Source organism: Erpetoichthys calabaricus, chromosome 3 (assembly GCF_900747795.2).
Source record: "Erpetoichthys calabaricus chromosome 3, fErpCal1.3, whole genome shotgun sequence".
Classification (NCBI taxonomy): domain Eukaryota; kingdom Metazoa; phylum Chordata; class Cladistia; order Polypteriformes; family Polypteridae; genus Erpetoichthys; species Erpetoichthys calabaricus.
In genome coordinates this window covers 269,881,954-269,901,010 of record NC_041396.2, presented here as the reverse complement: position 1 = coordinate 269,901,010, position 19,057 = coordinate 269,881,954, and the positions used below count along the sequence as shown (strand labels likewise).

Sequence of the window (19,057 nt, the reverse complement as noted above, 5' to 3'; positions counted from 1 at the left end):
ATGTCATCCAGATGTGAGCGTGAAGCATCTGATCATTTTCTTGTGTTTTATAAATTTCTTCAGCTGTGATGTACTGTAAATAACATCCATCCTCAACCTGAGCCCTCAAAGATTTGACTTATGAACACTATGTGCTGCTACGTCGTCCAGTATAACTGCTTCAGCATATCAATAACTAAACTAAAGTGACCCTTGATTCATATTTTTCTGTAACTGGACTGCATGCAGCATACTCTTTTCCTCTTGGCTATATGAGTAGGCCATGCACAGGAGTGGCATATCGGTATGTGTGCTTTTTGATTTACATCCAGTGATTCCGGGATAATTTTAACACAAATTTTTTTTGTATTTCAATAAAATACGTATTTTGTTAGGTTACTCGTTACTTTAAAAAGTAATTTGTCTCTATAACACACATAACATTTAATGCATTTCCTCCTGCGCCGTTCCCAAGATTGTGCTTAGCACTATACGTTCAGTTCATAAATGTATCAATTTTTGAAATACTAATTTCAATCAGGACTAGACATAATGTGATAGCTTCAGAATTTGCCTCAAGTAATTTATCTCTGTGGAAGCTTCCACCGTCTTCCAATGGCTATTGAAAGTGTGTGCGAAGTTAACACACGAACAGGCGAACAGAGTGCAACAGATATGAGCAGATTACAGGATTCTTAAGTGTTACCGGTTAAGGGTTTACATGGTCAAATAACCAGGTTACTCATTAAGAAATCTATGCGTGTTAACCTGCTTTTCCAGAAACCAATATCCTAGTTTCTCTACCCGGAATAAGGTTTTAGATGGCATTTTAGTAACAAGGTTTCTAAGAATAAAATTAATGTAACCGCACCCATTATGTGACCACAAGCAAGTTAGTCCTCTTGGCCCTGTATTTCAAAATGAGAGGGAGGATCGAAAAAAATTATACAATGCACTTGTAGTGTTTAAATCACTTTGGAAAAGAGTGTAAGTTATATAAATAAAACCACTTTTAAAACTTGTTTATTTGCAATAAAATGATGAAAACTTCAGGATAGGAGGCCATGAGTAGTCAGAAAACAAGCAAGGGGTCTGTTATACATAAGCCATGAAATCGAAAGTCAAAATCAAAGTTCTAGCCAGACTTAAATTTTTAAAGGAAGTTAATGTTGTAACCAGAAAATGTCCCTAAACACTTTGCTTTTTTCCCTAAAAAGTTATTATAATAAATAGTCTTAAAGTATATACAATAAATAGTCTTAAAGTATAGACACATGATACTGCACGCAACTATCTTTTATATCGTGGCCTTCATGGGTAGCAACCACACAACATCATAGTGAAAAGAAACCAAAAATGGTGGCACCCATGAACACAAAGGCAGTATGTTATTCAGTGTCAATGCAGCAAATGTAAAAGTACATTCCACTATATAACTACATTCATTTTGATTTGTTACGGGAAAACTCCTTTAACTCAAAAAATATTTTTTTAAATGTATTACTTACACTACGTAGTTTGTATTGATGGACAAAGAAATGTAATCTCATGTTTTCATTCAGAATTAAGATAAAGTATCTGATATAACAGGGATCTATGGTGACCAGGAAACAATATCCAGAAATCTCACTTTACTCATTTACATAATCTACATGTCAAGTCATCCAGTTGAATGCTCATAATGTTGCAAACATGTTTATTTTTACTAAAACACTGTTACATAAACTAAAGATCAGAAAAACATTGTCATGAGCAAAGATAATGCATGCTCAGAGTCGCATCAGGATTTGAAATGAAGACCCGCCTCCCGGGCTCATTCATTGGTTAGAGGTCCAGCTCAGTAACAGCTTATTTACTGGCTAACTTTGCAATTCATGTGATATCAGCAGAAAGAATGCACCGAGAAACTAAAGATTAAAAGTTAATGAAAAGTATGTGAAAACATTATCAGGAATTCGTCTTATACTTGTGCATAGCGGAGATGCTCAATTCACTCGTATAGTTTCACACAGCCTGCCACTAAATATTCTCAAAGTATTCCAATTGTGGCTTACTGCTATTAGTGTAAATTCAATGCTGTGAGGCGGGTCTACAAGTCCAATGTCTATTTGCATCTGAGCATGTTCCATTTTCGTTCACAAGACCGTTTTCCAGAGGTGGTTTATTTAAAAATATTTTGCTGAAAATACACATGTTTGGGATGTTATGAGCATAGTGGTGCCTAACATTCTTTTACAAAGCCAGAATCTATGGCTACAGAAAAGTATGGTTCGATTAGATCCAGATTTTTCTTGGCTGAAATAAAAGACAACTCCTTCTGTGTTCTAATTACCAGTAGTTGAATCTGTAAAATCTTTATGAAATCATCCTTTCTCCTCTGATGTCTTCCTTCCTTGACTGAGTGCGTGATTCCACTATTTTTATGAAAACAGATTTTACATACTAATTATAATAATCAGTAGAATACTATAAGATGAGGAATGGAAATATCAAGTATGTTTCAAGTATTTCATCAGGCTTTATATTTTAGTTAACGGGCCAACAATGTTCCAATTTTTTACTGATTCCTGATTTAGTGATTCTAAACCTTTGCCTCTCTCTTCCTTTTTCAGCAAATAATCTATATTAAAAAAAATGATATTTGTTGGTCACACCTTGTGATACGAATGCTAAAAAGTGAGAACTTGTAGCAAAACCATTTAAAGGAATCTTTGCCTTTCAGGACTGTGAATAATCAAAGGAATGAAGGCGAGAGTCCCAATATACAGTATTATGAAGTATTAGATTTAGTAATATGTGTTTGAACACACAGAAAGAGAAATAAAAGACAAAAATTCTAGAAAGCTGATTCAGTTCATCTGGACATAGTTCTTTTCCAGGGAGATACGTTACATCACTCGTCCAAGTGACTTCCTCAGTCTCAGCTGACTGCAGGTTTCTCCAACCTTATAAACAGTACCTTTGCATAATGACCGCAACTAGCACCATTGACTAACAATGGGCCGTGTGATCAATGATGTGCAAATTGTCCATTCATCAATGGCCATGAGTACCATTCACAGAGAGTTGGGGAATGGCTGCAATCACAGCATTGTAAGATGGTGAAAGATGTACCCTTAGGCCCCCTCCTTGGTTCAGAGTTGGTCATCCTTTTATATGTAAATGGCCTCCTTGACTCCTCGCTCAAACCAGCGTTCCTCCCTGTCTAAGATGTGCACATCTTCATCACTGAAAGAGTGACCACTGTCCTGTAAATGTAAATAGACTGCGGAGTCCTGTCCTGATGAGGTAGCTCTTCTGTGTTGTGCCATCCGCTTCGCCAGTGGTTGTTTGGTTTCCCCGATGTATAATTCACGGCAATCCTCTTGGCACTTAACTGTGTAAACTATATCACTCTGTCTGTGCTGGGGCACCCGATCCATGGGGTGGACCAATTTTTGGCGTAGTGTGTTTTGGGGTTTGAAAGCCACCAAGACCTGGTGTTTTGAAAAAATGTGTCTCAGCTGTTCCGACACATAAGGGATCACCAAAGGTTTTCGCTTAGGCAGTGGTTGTCCTTCCTCTCTCCTGGATTGCTTAGATCATTCTTTAGGTGTCTTCCCTGCTTTGACATTTTTGCATATCATTGATCACATGGCCCATTGTTAGTCAGCGGTGCTAGTTGCGGTCATTATGCAAAGGTACTGTTTATAAGGCTGGAGAAACCTGCAGTCAACTGAGACTAAGGAAGTCACTTGGATGAGTGATGCAACGTATCTCCCTGGTGAAAAATTATATCCAGATGAACTGAATCAGCTTTCTAGAATTTCCTTACCTGGATTATTAAGCATGCATCGAGACATAAAAGACAAAAAGTACTGATGAGTATTGAGCAAAGTCATAATTATAGAAACTAATATTCATTTGAATGGTGCTATATTATGCTACATACAGATTTAAGAAAACATTTTGGTTTAAGCAAACAAAAGTTAAGAGGAGACATGAGTACCTATTTAAAATTATAAAGCCAACTAATACAGTGGATCCTTGCTGTTAATTGAAAATAAACTCTTCTACAAGAACACAGGGGCACAGATACAAATGTGATAAGGTTTTGGACAAATGTTCTAAAGTTTTTCTTAACACAAAAAATCATAGGTGCCACGTAATAAATTAGCAAGTAGTGGGGCAGACAGCAGGACGATAGAGACCTTCATATCTCGACTTGAGATAGTTTGGTGAATCGGATTGGCAAGCTTGTTGGACTCAATGGCCTGTTCTCATCAAAATGTTTCTAATGTTTTAATACAGAAATGAACACGTGAGGATATATTCAGATACTGTATGTAGCACACAAATAATCGAAGTAAATAGTGCCCCCTGAACAGCAGGTTATTGCTGGTATTAGTGGTAGCTGTGGAAAAATGTAGATAACAATAACTCACTATTTGGGTTTGTGTGTCAAAATTATCACAAAAAAAGATACATGTCAATAATGACAAAGTAAAAAAGAAGGTGATAAGTTGCAGGTAGAAGTACATGGACTGGTAAGAGCTTGGTTATTTGACATTGCTCCTGAGAAAAATGGTTACTTCAAATTTAACATCAGATTATAGTAAGTAGTATTGTAGATAGATTTTCTATATTGCTTAGTTTTTCATTCTCCTCCTCTGTGTCATTACTTTGTACAAGCATTCTTTAAGTCGTTCTTCACTGTAATGCAGGTTTTGTAGTAACTGACATGAATATCCAATCATATTAAAGTTTTAGAAAAAAATCAAATTGTCTTCACAGATCCACCAGTTAATAAATAATATAATGCACAGTTGGAATGAACTTTCTTAGCTAAAAAGGCAGATGGCCACAGGTAGAGATTTGAAATGATCACTTTCTAGACTGTACCCCAGGGCCGTCGTAACAGCATCATATGCCCCCTGGGCAAAGTAGTTCACTGGGGCACCCTGTTTTGCCCTGACCCCACATACTTACATTTTAATATCATTTTATTGTGCCATATTGTTGATGGCTGCCATATTTTAACAGTGATAAGAGAAAGTGACGGAGCTACAAGATGTGCCCACTACGGAGTGGGATCTCAGCTTTCTTTAAGGCCACATGGAAGGAAATAACTGCATGATAAATGAGAGGCCTTTGCTACTTAAACACTTTACAAAACAATTATGTGAATCATGTGCAAACCCTCAAACACCTCTTCTATCCTGAAGTCAACACTACTGGCATTAGTAGAGAAGTTTCTAGTCAAGTAACATCGAGCCACCAAATGACTGTTAGAGGGAAATATTACAAAAGCACATAAATGTATTGTTACACAGGGCTGATTGCTCTGCTGAACCGGGTGAGCTAGGCTTATGAATGTAAGGACTCATATGCATGTACTATACAGTATATTATGAAGCAAATCATAAAGTCAGTAAACTTCCTTGTACATGTTCAATTTTTCATTTCAATGTTCCTTCACTCTGCGATGGGCTGGCGCCCTGCCTGGGGTTTTGTTTCCTGCCATGCGCCCTGTGTTGGCTGGAATTGGACCATGTAGTGAGGATATAGTGGTTTGGATAATGGATGGATGTTCCTTCACTTTGATGGAGTTACAATTTAAAACAGTGGAAGGGGATGAAAAAAAACAGAAAAATACATTTAGCACTATAAAATAAAAGAGGACCAATTGTTCTTCTGCAGTGAGGGACAAAGAGAGATTGGAGAATGAAATGTTGACTCTTACCTTTAGTTCAGTCTTTCCTCTGACATCTAATTTATACCCCATTTTCAAGCTATGTAAAATATTGACTGTTGTTTGATTCAGGTGGATTCTGTAAGCTGGAAAAGAAAGAAAGCAGACATGAATGAGAACAAGTCTTTCCTGTAGTCAGCTGGCAGCTGTTTTTCTTTTAATTTTGCTTCAGTCTGATGACCAGACATTCTGTGAGTGTTTGCGGCCTAAGTAAAGTGTACAATCTGAGTGCCCAGAGAAAGAGAATGCAGTGCAATAGCTTATAATTACTTATTTTAATGAGGAGGTGTGGAAAATGTTGGCACAGAGATAATACTCAATTCACAAACTTTACTGTATTTAAATAACTCTTATGATCTGGATTTTCCTATTGCTATTACAATAGGAGACCAAAACCACACAGAGTATTTCAATTGTGATCTTATACTATGTTACTTAGGTAACACTTTAGTTCAGGTTTTCCAAAAATGCATCCGTTACTCATTTCATCTAATGTAACAAGAGCTTAAGAAAGGCTTCTTTTGGTCTTCCTAACACTTATAAAGCATCAGTCGTTCACCTCTGTGCAGTGTGGCATATTGACATGACGATAAAATGACTTGTTAATATGAAGGATTCACAGGTTTTATACTACATATGTAATATCAAGAGAAATGTGTCTCAGTTAAGGCAACTCAGACCACTCCAAAGTGAAGTGCTGTCAGTAGGCCACATTCAAGAGATGCATAAATACTTTATTGATGCTTTGTAAGTCTTATGAAGACCCAAAGAAGTGTTTGTTAAGGTCTTGTTACATAAGAGTGCATGAATAATAGATGCATTTTTGCAATACCTAAAGTAAAGCGTTGCTTATAAATTATGTAAAGACTTGTGCTCCTCACGGCACAAACTTAACAGATTATTACAGTTTTATTCACTTCTTTATGTTGTCTGGTTAAAGACATCAATGGGTCTACTTTGCAGCTTCAAAACAGCCATTACAGATAGACAGACTGAGGCTCCACAGTATAGAAAACTCAGCAGGGTCTCCGTGACTGGGACTGTGTCTGACTTTGCTTTGGACTTTCATCTTTTACAGTTTTAATCTCCTCTGTTGTCAACTGGCCATAGTTCATCAATTAATTAATGGACCGATATTTTTGGTTTCCATTTATGTTTAATCATCTCTACCTTGTTATCTGAGTGTTTTAAAAAATCTGTTTTTTCAGTTCCGTATTTAGTAATCAGTAAATTCTATACTTGTATTTTGACTTAATATTATTCGCTCTGCACCTGCACCCAGTGAAGTGCACTAAAATAAGAATAAGTTGTTTTGTAATGTAAATATGTTTATGTCCTATGTGATGGACACCCAGGGCCCTTTCCCATAATGGAAGGACTGGGGGAGCAGAGCACATGCACAGGGTACTACCTCCTCCTGAGCTCCAGATGGCTCTTTGATGTTTTTCGTGTGGTGGCGTTTTACCACCACCTGAACAAAACCCTGTGCAGCCTCCTGTGATGCTGGAATGAAGGTGGGTACGCCAATTTCCACAAGACCTACTGCATCAAATCCTCTGGGGCAAAGCCTGGAAATAATGAGGAAGAACAAAAGTGCATTTATGATATGTAGAATACCCAGTGAGGGCTGGGTGGTCTTTTGGCCTTGGAAGCCCTGCAGATTTGATATTTTTCTCTGGCTAAACTGGAGGTTTTTTTTTTTTTGTTTTTTCTTTGTCCTCCCATCAATCTGACCTTATCATCATATAAGGAATGTACCCTTCCACTAATTATATGTCTATGTTATCGTACTGATTTATTTTTTAAAATTTATCCTTTATCATTCTTACCAATTTAATTTGTTTGTCTTTCCTTGTAACTATTTCCTTGACATCTTTCAAAGCTCTTTGAACTACATCCTGTGTATGAAAATTGTGTTAAAGAAATTAATGTTGCTCTTTTTGTTGTTGTTGTCTCATCTCAATAAAATCAAGAAGGTCTGCTTTAGTCTTAAATTGCAGGGGTGGGCTACCATGTGCACAAGAGCTGACAACGAATGAGTGTTCATCCGGAATTGCAAGCAACACAGTCCTGAGGAGAAAAGGAACACAGTTGCTTTGGATCACGTAAAAAGAAGAGAGACTTATCTGTGTGATGTCTCATGTTTGCCATACCATAACAGAAAAGGATCGAGATTACAACTGAACTCACCATACCTGGAGAGCCTTTATACAGGCACTGCTGCTGTCAGGCAGCACATTATTGGCTATCAACGATGTGAAAAAGCTAGTGTGAGCAAAGATAGTTTCCATTTAGAAAGTCAGATTGTTTCTTTGTGTAAAAATTGCATTTTTAAACCAAAATGTAGTGGTGTGATTCATCATTTGGTGAAAAACAATTCATCTGGATCTACCTTATCAGTTCCTTTGAGAATTTTGAAGAACAGTATGAGGTCCTAAATCAGTCTTTTCCAGTCTAGACAACAAGTTTAATTATCTGAGCATGTCTACATTATCTTCTCTTACTCCTAGTATAGCTTCACCTTGTTATTTATATTCTTATCCTGGTCATATTAAAATGAGCAGCATCTCTAGCACTCATTAAAGGGGGTGGCACCACTTTTAACATCACCTAATTCTGAAAAAGGTTTTGTTTATCATAACCCCTTTATCCTGGTGTCTAGGCCAATTCTGTATAAGTCTACACACAGAGTCATAAATGTTCACTTCTTTTAGCTTTATTACGTACCACGTTTGTGGTCACTTATCAAAAGCCTTCTGAAAATTAAGGTAAATAACATTATATGCACTTCCCTCATCATATGCTTCTGTTGCTTCCTCACGTTAGTGAAACACGATCTCCCAATCTGAACTCACAATGATTAGTTGCTAATACACTATTCTTGATATGATGCTCAATCTTTTCATTAATAAGTACTTTCATTAACTTACCTGTGATGCATAGTACTTGGATCAGCCTGATCATCCTTTTGATGTAATGAGATATAATCAGTTTCAGTAGCTGTGGAGCAGTCCGCCAAGGTTCCTGCCTTCAACTGCTGCCTAGGCCATGAGCCACATCCTGGAAATGTTTGGCAGAGGACCCCAACAAGGAGATCTTCAACTTGCATCTCAAGACAAATCTCTCTTGTATTTTGAGGGAGGCTGGGGACATTGTAACCAAATGAGCCATGCTCCGTGCCTTCATTGGTGAGGCGACTGTGCAGAGTAGCTGCGGTAAGGTCATTGGTGCTTGTTGTGGTGGTAATCTCTGAACCCGGTGACACCATCACGCTAAAGGAGTCTTTACGAGCTTGGCCAGCTTGTGGGATTCCAGAGGCAGTTTACAGAGAATAACAGGCCAAGTGGAACATGACAATAACAGTTTTGGAAGCAAAATTTCAGATGTGGGAATTCAGTGAGGCCATGGAAAATGACTTACATTTGGCCTTGAAGTGATTCTAGCAAACTGTCAGGTGACTCAGGAGGGAGAAGCAGTGCTTTGTCCATGCTGTTTGTAGCAGGGATGGAATGTTGTTGACCTCACCTGGGAATATAATCGGATGGTAGAAAGAGCACTTTGTAGTCCTCCAAAATCCCACCAACCTGTCTTCTTTTGAAGAACCAGAATCAGGGGACTTGGAGGGGTACTCACCCATTACTGGAGCTGAGGTCAATAGGGTGGTTTAAAAACTCCTTAGTGGCAAGACTCTGGGGGGCATGGATGATATTTTCCTTGGGTTCTTAAAGGCTCTGGATGCTGCTGGCCTGTCTTGGCTGACACACCTCTCCCTGGCTGTTTTAGTTAGCCAGTTAATATTTGGGTAATTAGATAGATAGATAGATAGATAGATAGATAGATAGATAGATAGATAGATAGATAGATAGATAGATAGATAGATACTTTATTAATCCCAATGGGAAACTCACATTTAATGTCCAACTTGACTGTAACTGCCCTCTATAAACTTGCCTTTTTATTGTTAACAAAAAAGATGTATATTGGAAATTATTATCTGCATTTCTGTATCACTTCTAATATACTGCAAGGCCTCTATCCCAAACACTTTCTGGTCGATTCCAAACATCCTCACTAAGATGTGGCTCTCCAGCTAATTGTTTTACATAAATGATGACTCACCTGACTTTTCTGTTTTTATCCATTCTTTCCTAAATAATGTGTACCAATTTATATTATACTCATTCCCGTCTTTATTATTTAACCAGGTTTCTGTTATTGCTGTAACAATTATGTGCAGCTATGTATAAATCCAACTCTCTTATTTTATTCTTGACACTGATAGAATTAAGGCAAGCAATTTTCAATGTATTATTTATGTTATTGTGGCTTTTTACCAGTGGACTAGATCTTTCAAAGTTATTGTACATATTTCCATTTATACTACTCATGGAGATCATCAGTTTTGTCACATCAGGACTGATCCATTTCAAGCACACAGGATTTGCTTATGGGCAGCGCTCTGGAATGTGCCAGAAAAGTACACACGCTAGTGTTACAGACACAGACAGCCCACCTTTCTGAGACATGTGCTTCACTGCAATGTCCTTTAGATCAGTGGGACATGAGGTATAAGGTGGATGAGAGAGAAAGGAATTATTTTCACGAAGATTAACAGCTTATGTTGTTGATGGAATTAAGAGATTTGTTTGTGTTGTTCAAGTGATAAAGCCCTTTAGTGTCCTGAGTGGGGTTTTGACACTGGCCTGATGATCAGGGGGAGGTGGACACAAGGTTAGAATTCATATTAATGACTCCATAGTATGCTCTAATTTATTAAATGTTTATTATTTATTTTTGATTAATAAAAATACATATAAAGACAAATGCGTTTAGAACACTACCCCTGAATGATTACTTTGTTTCAACTGCTGAGGATTCAACAAGTCCAACCTTCTTATTGAAACAAAGGTGGCCAGCATTTAAGTCATGATCCTCCAGGAAGACAACCATTGTTGACCGTCACTGTTTCCTAGCAAATCTTCTATTCTCAGCTGAGCCAAGGCCAGAGGATCTGGAATGGCCAGAGAAAGCCATTCAAAGATCCCCACCAGGCCTACTGTACAAAGGCCAATTCATCAAGCAACAGTTTACTTCAGGACTCTGATCAGACACACCAAGAAGGTCATGGTAATTGAATCCAAATTTGAGAAACCCGCTTCCAAGTGGAACACTACTGTTGTAAGATTTGTGGCTTAAGGACTGGATTCTTTAGCTATCTAAGGTAACACAAAGGCATGAATGGATGCCATTTTTGTTCCATGTGACCAAAGATGAGTCTGTATAAAAGAAGCTTTTATCCAAAGTGATGTGTGGTCATGACTACATACTTTAAGACAAGCATTACCGCATCAGGAGTATGGTACATTACTCCTTGAGAGTCATTCGACAAGCTACTGTATATCACAAGTGGAACTATCCATGAAACAAGCAGGTAAACACCACCTGGCTACAGAAACCTGTACAGTTAATGGACATGACTTCATAAAATACACATTAATTCATTTAAGTTACAATTATCCTTGTTTTTTCCTCACTAAAAGGCCTGCAGTAACTACCAAAGCTTTCATTTATGATTTGATTTTGTCAATGAAAATGAATGAGAGAAACACAAAATCTCTACATTTTAATAAACAATATAATTAATCACTTAATGGAGCATCATAAATAGGGCGTCCATCACAACCACCATCTTGTACAGACATGTACGCATTACTCTGTTGCAACTAAATTTGTGGCCTTTGGCACATGGTATATGTTTGCTAATTTTGTATTTGATGGACTATAATAGTCTACCACTCCATTCAGGGTTTGCTCCTGCCTTGAACTCAACACTGGCCTCCTATAATGCTCGATTACAATAATCAGATTTACAAAATGAATGAATGAATAAATGTTTAACGGAAGTCCTATGCTGGCTGATAATCTGTTGATCTTCTAAATCCTCTGAATTGGTCTTTCAAGTTGAGCACTTCATAAATTATTACTGATGCATTGTGGACTTTACTTCACGGTTGGTGTTGTTTTTCTTTTCTTTAATAAATGGCTCTCAGCTGCATTTCCCACAGACAGCAACATTATGTAACGGCTTCTTCAGAGCCTCTAATCTCCCTTCTTCTCTACGTGTCTAAATAAATAAACGCTCCTGCTGTAATCAAAGCTGCCCTATATTTGGAGTGGATGACTTCTAAATCGATTGGTGCCTCTTCAAAGGCCTTGACTTTTTTTTATTACACTCCCGGAAAGTAGAAATGGCATCACTGATCTGCTACAAGAAGTGTTAATGACGAAAGTGTTATTCTTTTTCAGACCAGCCTGCGTCAGAGATGTTCTTAATCTCATTTCTGAAGCCTATTTTAATTTCTTCAGGAAGCTGTCAGGTTTGAATGGCCTGAATCTGCCGCGGAATAAAGGGTTAGCTCTACTTTGGATATTAGTGTATTGCACATTAAAGTTAAAAATAGCACAGAGAAGAATGGTGGTGCCTACTGCAACATGACAAACCACTTAATGCTGGCAGCACACCAGGCTGGTACCAATGATCATTGGCCATTTGTAAGTATTGCAGACAACAGGAACCTGTGTGGCCCTAGCTCATACCTTGAAAATTTTTATGAAGAACTTAAACTGCATCTCTTTTATCTTGCAATAGCCAAATTAATCGTTAAAGATAGAATAAATGTAAAAGATATTTGATATCTCTGTCCCCACATGTACCTTCAGCTTTTTGTGTCTAAATCTCTCTTGCCTGGAGCTCCCTCTGTTAAGAATGTTCCCGAAAAGCCTGCATCATTTCGAGATGCCTTGCTCTCTTCCAGTCCTCTTTTATAGCCTTCTGAGTGGTTCCTACGCCATCACTCCTCTTCATGTATCTCACACTCTCACGTCATCTTTCTATTGTGTCACCAAAGCCAAACTGACCAATCAGATTGCTCTGTGGGACAGTATACATACATACAGACCTTAGTGTTTTATTATATAGTAGACTAGGGGGCTCTGCCCCCTGCTCGCTTTGCTCATCAACCCCCGTGTGGGCCCTATGCGTTAGTCATTTCATGGATCTGCCGTTTGCGACGAATTGTGCTGTGCTTTTGGATAAACATGAATATCTCCATCTTTTGAACCTATTGTCGCTGACAATTCATCACAAGTTGGTTTATTATAAATGCAAGTGTGATCTTTCGGATTCATATAGAAATCCAAGAAAACTTCTTTGTCCGAGTTTTTCAGATAAATTTTGTGTAAAGTGCGATACTTTTGGACATATTGAGTTGTATCCATTATTGGCCGTAGAATTTCTAATACGTCCAATCGTTTAACTCTTTCGATTTCATGTTGCATTGCTTTTCCATGATCATAAATATAAACCTGACCGAATTGTGGTTTCTTTGAAATTAAACTTGTAGTAGCTTTAATTGTTGCGGGACCACAGATTCTCATAGTGTATGGTCCTGAATCGTGTAAATCTATATTTTGAGAATTGAATGATGCGAACATGAACAGATTATTATAGATTTGAATATTTTGCCTGTAGTGTTTGTGAATTTCACTTTCACCAAATAACAAATCTTTTACTTCTCGCGGATATGCCTCTTCATTTGGAAGAAACACTGTATGCTGCTGCTGGAGTATGTGAATTTCCCCTCGGGATTAATAAAGTATCTATCTATCTATCTATCTATCTATCTATCTATCTATCTATCTATCTATCTATCTATCTATCTATCTATCTATCTATCTATCTATCTATCTATCTATCTGGCAACACGAATTAGACGATCTACAAGTCTCCGACTTAAACTTTAAAGCTGAACAATATCTGTCCATATATTTGATCTCTTTTCGCTGTTCCATTATTTCCCCTAGTAATAATTTCCATTTGCTAGCGTTAATGTGATCTTTACTATCAGTTTTTTGACACTTTCGAATTTTCGTACTTTAATAATATCTAACCCACTCTGCATGTGTATCGCGCCAACGTTTTTGAGCCTCTTTACGATGTTCTACTTTGTCTTCAAATCTATGTCTTTTCTTGTTCTACTGTTTGTCTTTAATTTCTGCCCCCGCTTGGACCTGTTAAGTTTCTCAATTCATCTCCTGGCACAAAGTCTCGTCTTGCAGGACTTGAAATTATGTCTCTGAAAATTTTTGTCCCGTCTCTCTGAAAAAGCCTTGTCTCATCCCAAGATGTTTTTATATAATAGAAGGATATATTTGTCAATCTGTGCTGTATGATATATGATATATATTGCTAGCCTTTGCTTTCATCCTTTTTGAAAACAGCATTATCAGCGACATTAAACCCATCATCCACAGTCTAGCCTATGCTGTGTAATACATGGCTAAATATATTTCAGATATAATATTGTTTGACTTCTAGTCACCACTCATACAATTTTTTACAAGCTGTCAACTTTCTACCTCAGTTCATGACTCTGTAGTTTCTTCCAGATTCTCATGACCATTTGCATGAAGAATGCCTTTGTGTTTTCCACTTTAACATCAGTTAGTCTTCCTTTCCACGTGTGTGCTTGACTACATGATTCACTAGTTACTGTAACTCAAACAACTCCCCACAGAAGCATAAGAAAGTTTCACTTACGCAACCCTGTGGATTCCATCCTAGAGGCTGTATTGACAGTGTCCCCAAAGAGACAATAGCGGGGCATCGTGAGTCCAACCACTCCCGCCACGCAGGGTCCTGAGAAAAAGGAAACAGCATTCAGTAATATAGAATCATTCTCTCGTCTTTCATCTGAATACTATTTGCTTTCAAAGGAGACAGAGACACTGATTTTAAATTTAGAATTCAAGAAGGGAGAATTAAAAAATATGCATTCATCTGGCACGTCTTGGTAAAGAAGTAATCAAATTTCAAAATAACTTTACATAGGCCTTCTAAAATGTGAAGATCATTGATGTTAGTCTGGCATAAATCTAAGGCTGTGTTCCATTTATCTTGGATCCCGTGGCTGGGAATGCTGTGACACCTGAGCTTATCACGTTTCAGTAAAATATTTGGAAAGACAATATGGACACCTCCAAGAAACCTTTACTGAACAACGCATTACATGGTATGTTGTGCATCCAAACACCACAGCAACATGTCAACAGATAGATGTTGGACAATACCGTTTGTATAACTGATTTAATGTGACACAAACAGAAAGAAGTGCTAATAAACAGTATAATGCTACAGCTTTCACTAAAGTCTGGGAGTTACTCGTTTTAGTAGAGAGCTTCCTAAACTTCTCTTTTTATTTCAAAACATTTCAATATATATCAATAAATCGTTTTTTAAACAGTTAGATTCAATAATAACCTCATTCATTTGGAACTCAAAACACCCACGTATCCGAAGAGCGACCCTACAAAGACCTCAGGCAGAAGGTGGCATGGCTTTACCTAATTTTCAGTTTTATTACTGGGCAGCAAACATACAAGCCATAAAAACCTGGACACAAAAAAATGAACATACACAGGCTTGGTCTGCAATAGAAGTAAAATCCTGTAGTACTTCTTTATATTCCCTGCTCTGCTCTCCAATAAATGAAAGTTATCGCAAATATACTAATAACCCAATTGTGCTTTACTCACTCAGAATATGGAACCAAATTAGGAAGCATTTTAAGATGGAAAATCTTTTATCAGTGGCACCTCTGCAAGGGAACCACCTCTTTCAACCTTCGCAAGTATATCCAGTTTTTAATACCTGGAAAAGTTTTGGGATTAAAATGCTCAGAGATCTTTATATAGACAACATATTTACATCTTTTGAACAATTACGTTCAAAATTTAACCTCCCAGCTACACATTTCTTTTACTATCTTCAAATTAGAAATTTTGTTAAACAGAAATTGCCCGATTTCCCCCACCTTGCACCCTCCACAATGCTGGAAAAAATACTGCTCAATTCCGAGGAAACAAACACTATTTCCGCAATATATAAAATCTTATTAGAGTCCCTACCTTTCAAAGATCCAAGAGGACATTGGGAAGAAGATCTCTTAATCAATATATCAGAAAAGGAGTGGAAGGTAGCAAAGCAGAGAATTCACTCGAGCTCCATATGCGCAAAGCATAGAATTATTCAACTAAAAATTATATATCGAGCTCATCTGTTTCGCTTAAAACTGTCCAAAATGTTTCCAGGGCAAGATCCAACCTGCGAACGCTGCAACCAAGCTTCTGCCTCACTGGGTCACATGTTTTGGGCCTGCACCAAACTAACATCATTTTGGATCAAAATTTTTAAGTGCCTCTCAGACAGCCTTAGTATCACAATCCCTCCTAACCCACTAACAGCTGTGTTTGGTGTCCTTCCAGATGGACTTGAATTGGAGAAGGACAAGCAAACGGTGATTGCATTCACTACACTCTTGGCACGCAGACTTATTTTGTTAAATTGGAAGAATCCTAATTCTCCTCTTATAAGTCAGTGGGAAACTGATGTTTTATATTATTTGAAATTGGAAAAAATCAAATTTTCAGTTAGAGGATCTGTACAAAATTTTTTCAAAACTTGGCAGGATTTAATCAATATTATTTTAGAATAAGAGAATTAACTATTATTGCATTTAACTCCCTTCTCCATCTCTTATTTATATAGATATTTACTTCTCCCCTTCTTTTGTCTAATGTTGCCTTATTAAAAAGCTTAAAGCAATTTTCCTTTAGCTAAGCTCTCCTTCTCAGGGGTGGGGTTTGATTTGTCTTCAAATTTGTTGGGTTATAAATTGATCTGTTTGTATGGAATGATTACAATGAAAATTAATAAAATAAAAATATTAATAGAGAGCTTGGAAAAGGTTTTATCAAGTACCATTCAAAGATGGCTGTGGAGTGCATTTTTGGCCTGTCTGACATAACCAATAATGTAAGCTCAACCTCTAGCTAATTCTAAAATGCTTATTTCAGCTTATTGACACCCACTCTCTTTCACTCTGAATCTTTACATTTGGTCACGTTAGCCCATTTTAGCTTTTGAAATGAATTCTGAAACGTAATGCAACCCCAATGGGTCCTGGAAGCTGGGAAGGCTGCAGTTTTTTTTTTGTTAGTAGATTATCTGAGTAGAAATAGGTAGGAGCAGAAAAGAGCATCGTACCAGCACTAATGGCATTAAAAAGGGCATCACTTGAGTTGGTTTCCACACAAACCTCCTAATGATTGGGCATAGGAAATGCTACAGACTGGTATGTTTAGCCATGGTCCCCCTCAGGACATTAAAAAATTCTCATTTATGCTTTTTTATTTGAGTTTTATGCTAAATTTGTTGATATTTATTTTCTATTTGTCAAAACTTCTTCTGCTACATTCCTTGTGTTTTGCAGGTGGCTCTCCAAGAGGCGAGGCCACCTGACCATCATTGCAAGGCACTGCCCTCATCCCTTTAAAGGCTAAGGAGAATTTAGTCCCTTTAGGTTCATTGTGAAAGCACTGGTGGAGTTGTTGGTGAATTCTCCTGTGTCTATTGGTCTTTTTTGATTATTTTGATTTATTAGGTTTTGTAACCTTTCGCTCTGTCTTTAACCATTGTTTGATTTTCGTATTGGGCCTTTGCTTGCTTTTGAGATTATTTTGAAAGGCACTGTCTTCTGTGCCTTTGTGTACCTCAGAGCTTATTTTTGTTTAACAGAGCCTTTTGTTAAAATAAATCATTTTATTTATAAGGATTCAAAGTTTGCTCTTGATTTGACTAGTCCGGGTTTGTCACCCTCCTGCCCCCAGTGGGCATTTTTGAAATTTTTTGGGACTTTGAGCTTGGTACCTCACTATATCATGGTTTCTTAAACTTTTTTTGTCATGACCCAATATTGTCCTTTTTTGTGTCTTCAAGACCCATTCCCTGTTGAATGCCTTGATGATAGTCAATTACATTCAATCGTCAAGATGGGTTGTACCATAGAAAAGTCATTTGATTAACCAACCCATGGTGACCCACCACAATCCACTTTGTAATCCATCCAGAATCCAGTAACATTAAATACAACAGTAACGCGCAACAAAAATGTGGCAAGCCTGGATCACAACATTGAAATGTTATTTATAAATAGTGGTGCGTGGGGAAAGGGGAGTTTTTCTAAGAAGTTTAATGTTAATAAGCACCTTTACAAGCTATAAAATAAATCCACCGTGGCAGACGGTGGGCATGGACCCTGGCCGAGACGCCCCTTCACTGTATAATCAGGGGGAGCAGCCCCGGACTATGCAATACCTCCCTCTGGATGCTAGAGGGCCGCCCCCCTGGGTTGGAGAGGTGCCTCGGTTTCCCGCAGGGATCCGTGGGAAATGGAGTTGGGTGCAGCCCTGTTGGGTCCTGCAGGCGCCACCAGGGGGTGCTGCAGCTAGGACTCCTGAGCCCATATGGGCAGTGTATTTGCCACACCCAGAGGTGCAGCTGAAACTCGGCAATCAACCACCTAGAGCACTTCCGGGTGGACTATAAAAGGGCCCAGCAACCACCACTCAACGGCCAGAGTCTATGTCAGGTCAGGCGCTCATATAGCGCCTTTGTTACACCACTTATTAGATTTTTGGACCACTGCCTGCAGCCTTATTCCTTGGTTTAGCTACAATAAAATTCTTCTCCAAGCTGTGATGTTTTGTTTTTCCAACTGTGTTTCATCTCCTTTTTGATATGCTGTCCTGTTGACCTTACTGACTGTTATAATATTATTGCACTATATACTTTCATATTCTTCATTTTGTAAAATGTGACACAAAGAGTTCACTACAAAATCTATTAAAAACTACTTTCACCTTTGCATTTTTAAAATGCTATTTGTCTATGTAGTTAATATTTCTTTTATTTTTTCATTTATTTATTTTGACTTTTTCTAATCTGGGATCATCTATTATGTATCTGAATTAAATTTATTTCACTTGGGTGATGGTGTGTGGTAATACTGGTTAGCTTCCCACCTCCATGGACTCTGTTTGATTCATAGGTCTGTCAATGTTTATCCTGAGTTTGAATTTCCTTTTCTGTGTCTGTCTTTCTACTGATAGGACAATTTCATCTTGCAATGCACTCTAAAAAGGCCGGCGTACCTTGTAGTACACTGGTGTCTCATCCAGAATCAGTTCTTGCCTCACCCCAAAGATGCTTAATCTAATGTATGGCCATGTTAAGTCAGAGAATATCCCCTTAACAACAGCCACAAGTGTGCTGGTGCATTGGCATTCTTACTGCCATACCACCTCATACCACTGCCATTCTTGCTCATAGTCTTGTCACTTCTTGGCTGGACTACTGCAATTCACTCCTCTTTGGTCTCCCTAATAAATCTCTTTATAAGCTTCAGTTAGTCCAGAATTCTGCAGCACGTATCATCACTTGAACCCCAT

At 37.9% G+C, this 19,057-nt stretch overlaps 1 protein-coding gene across 3 annotated transcripts in view; it reads right to left on the bottom strand.

Annotated features, from left to right (window-relative positions):
• The window catches only part of LOC114649547 (retinal guanylyl cyclase 2-like), a 139,930-nt gene that overhangs the window by 12,287 nt on the left and 108,586 nt on the right, over nucleotides 1-19,057 (bottom strand). For all 3 annotated transcript variants that reach the window (XM_051925116.1, XM_051925117.1, XM_051925118.1), the window contains 2 exons: nucleotides 14,310-14,408; nucleotides 5,702-5,796 (listed from right to left, as the gene is read on the bottom strand). In XM_051925116.1, the coding sequence (XP_051781076.1) occupies nucleotides 5,702-5,796; nucleotides 14,310-14,408 (194 nt within the window). The remainder of the gene's footprint in view (nucleotides 1-5,701; nucleotides 5,797-14,309; nucleotides 14,409-19,057) is intronic.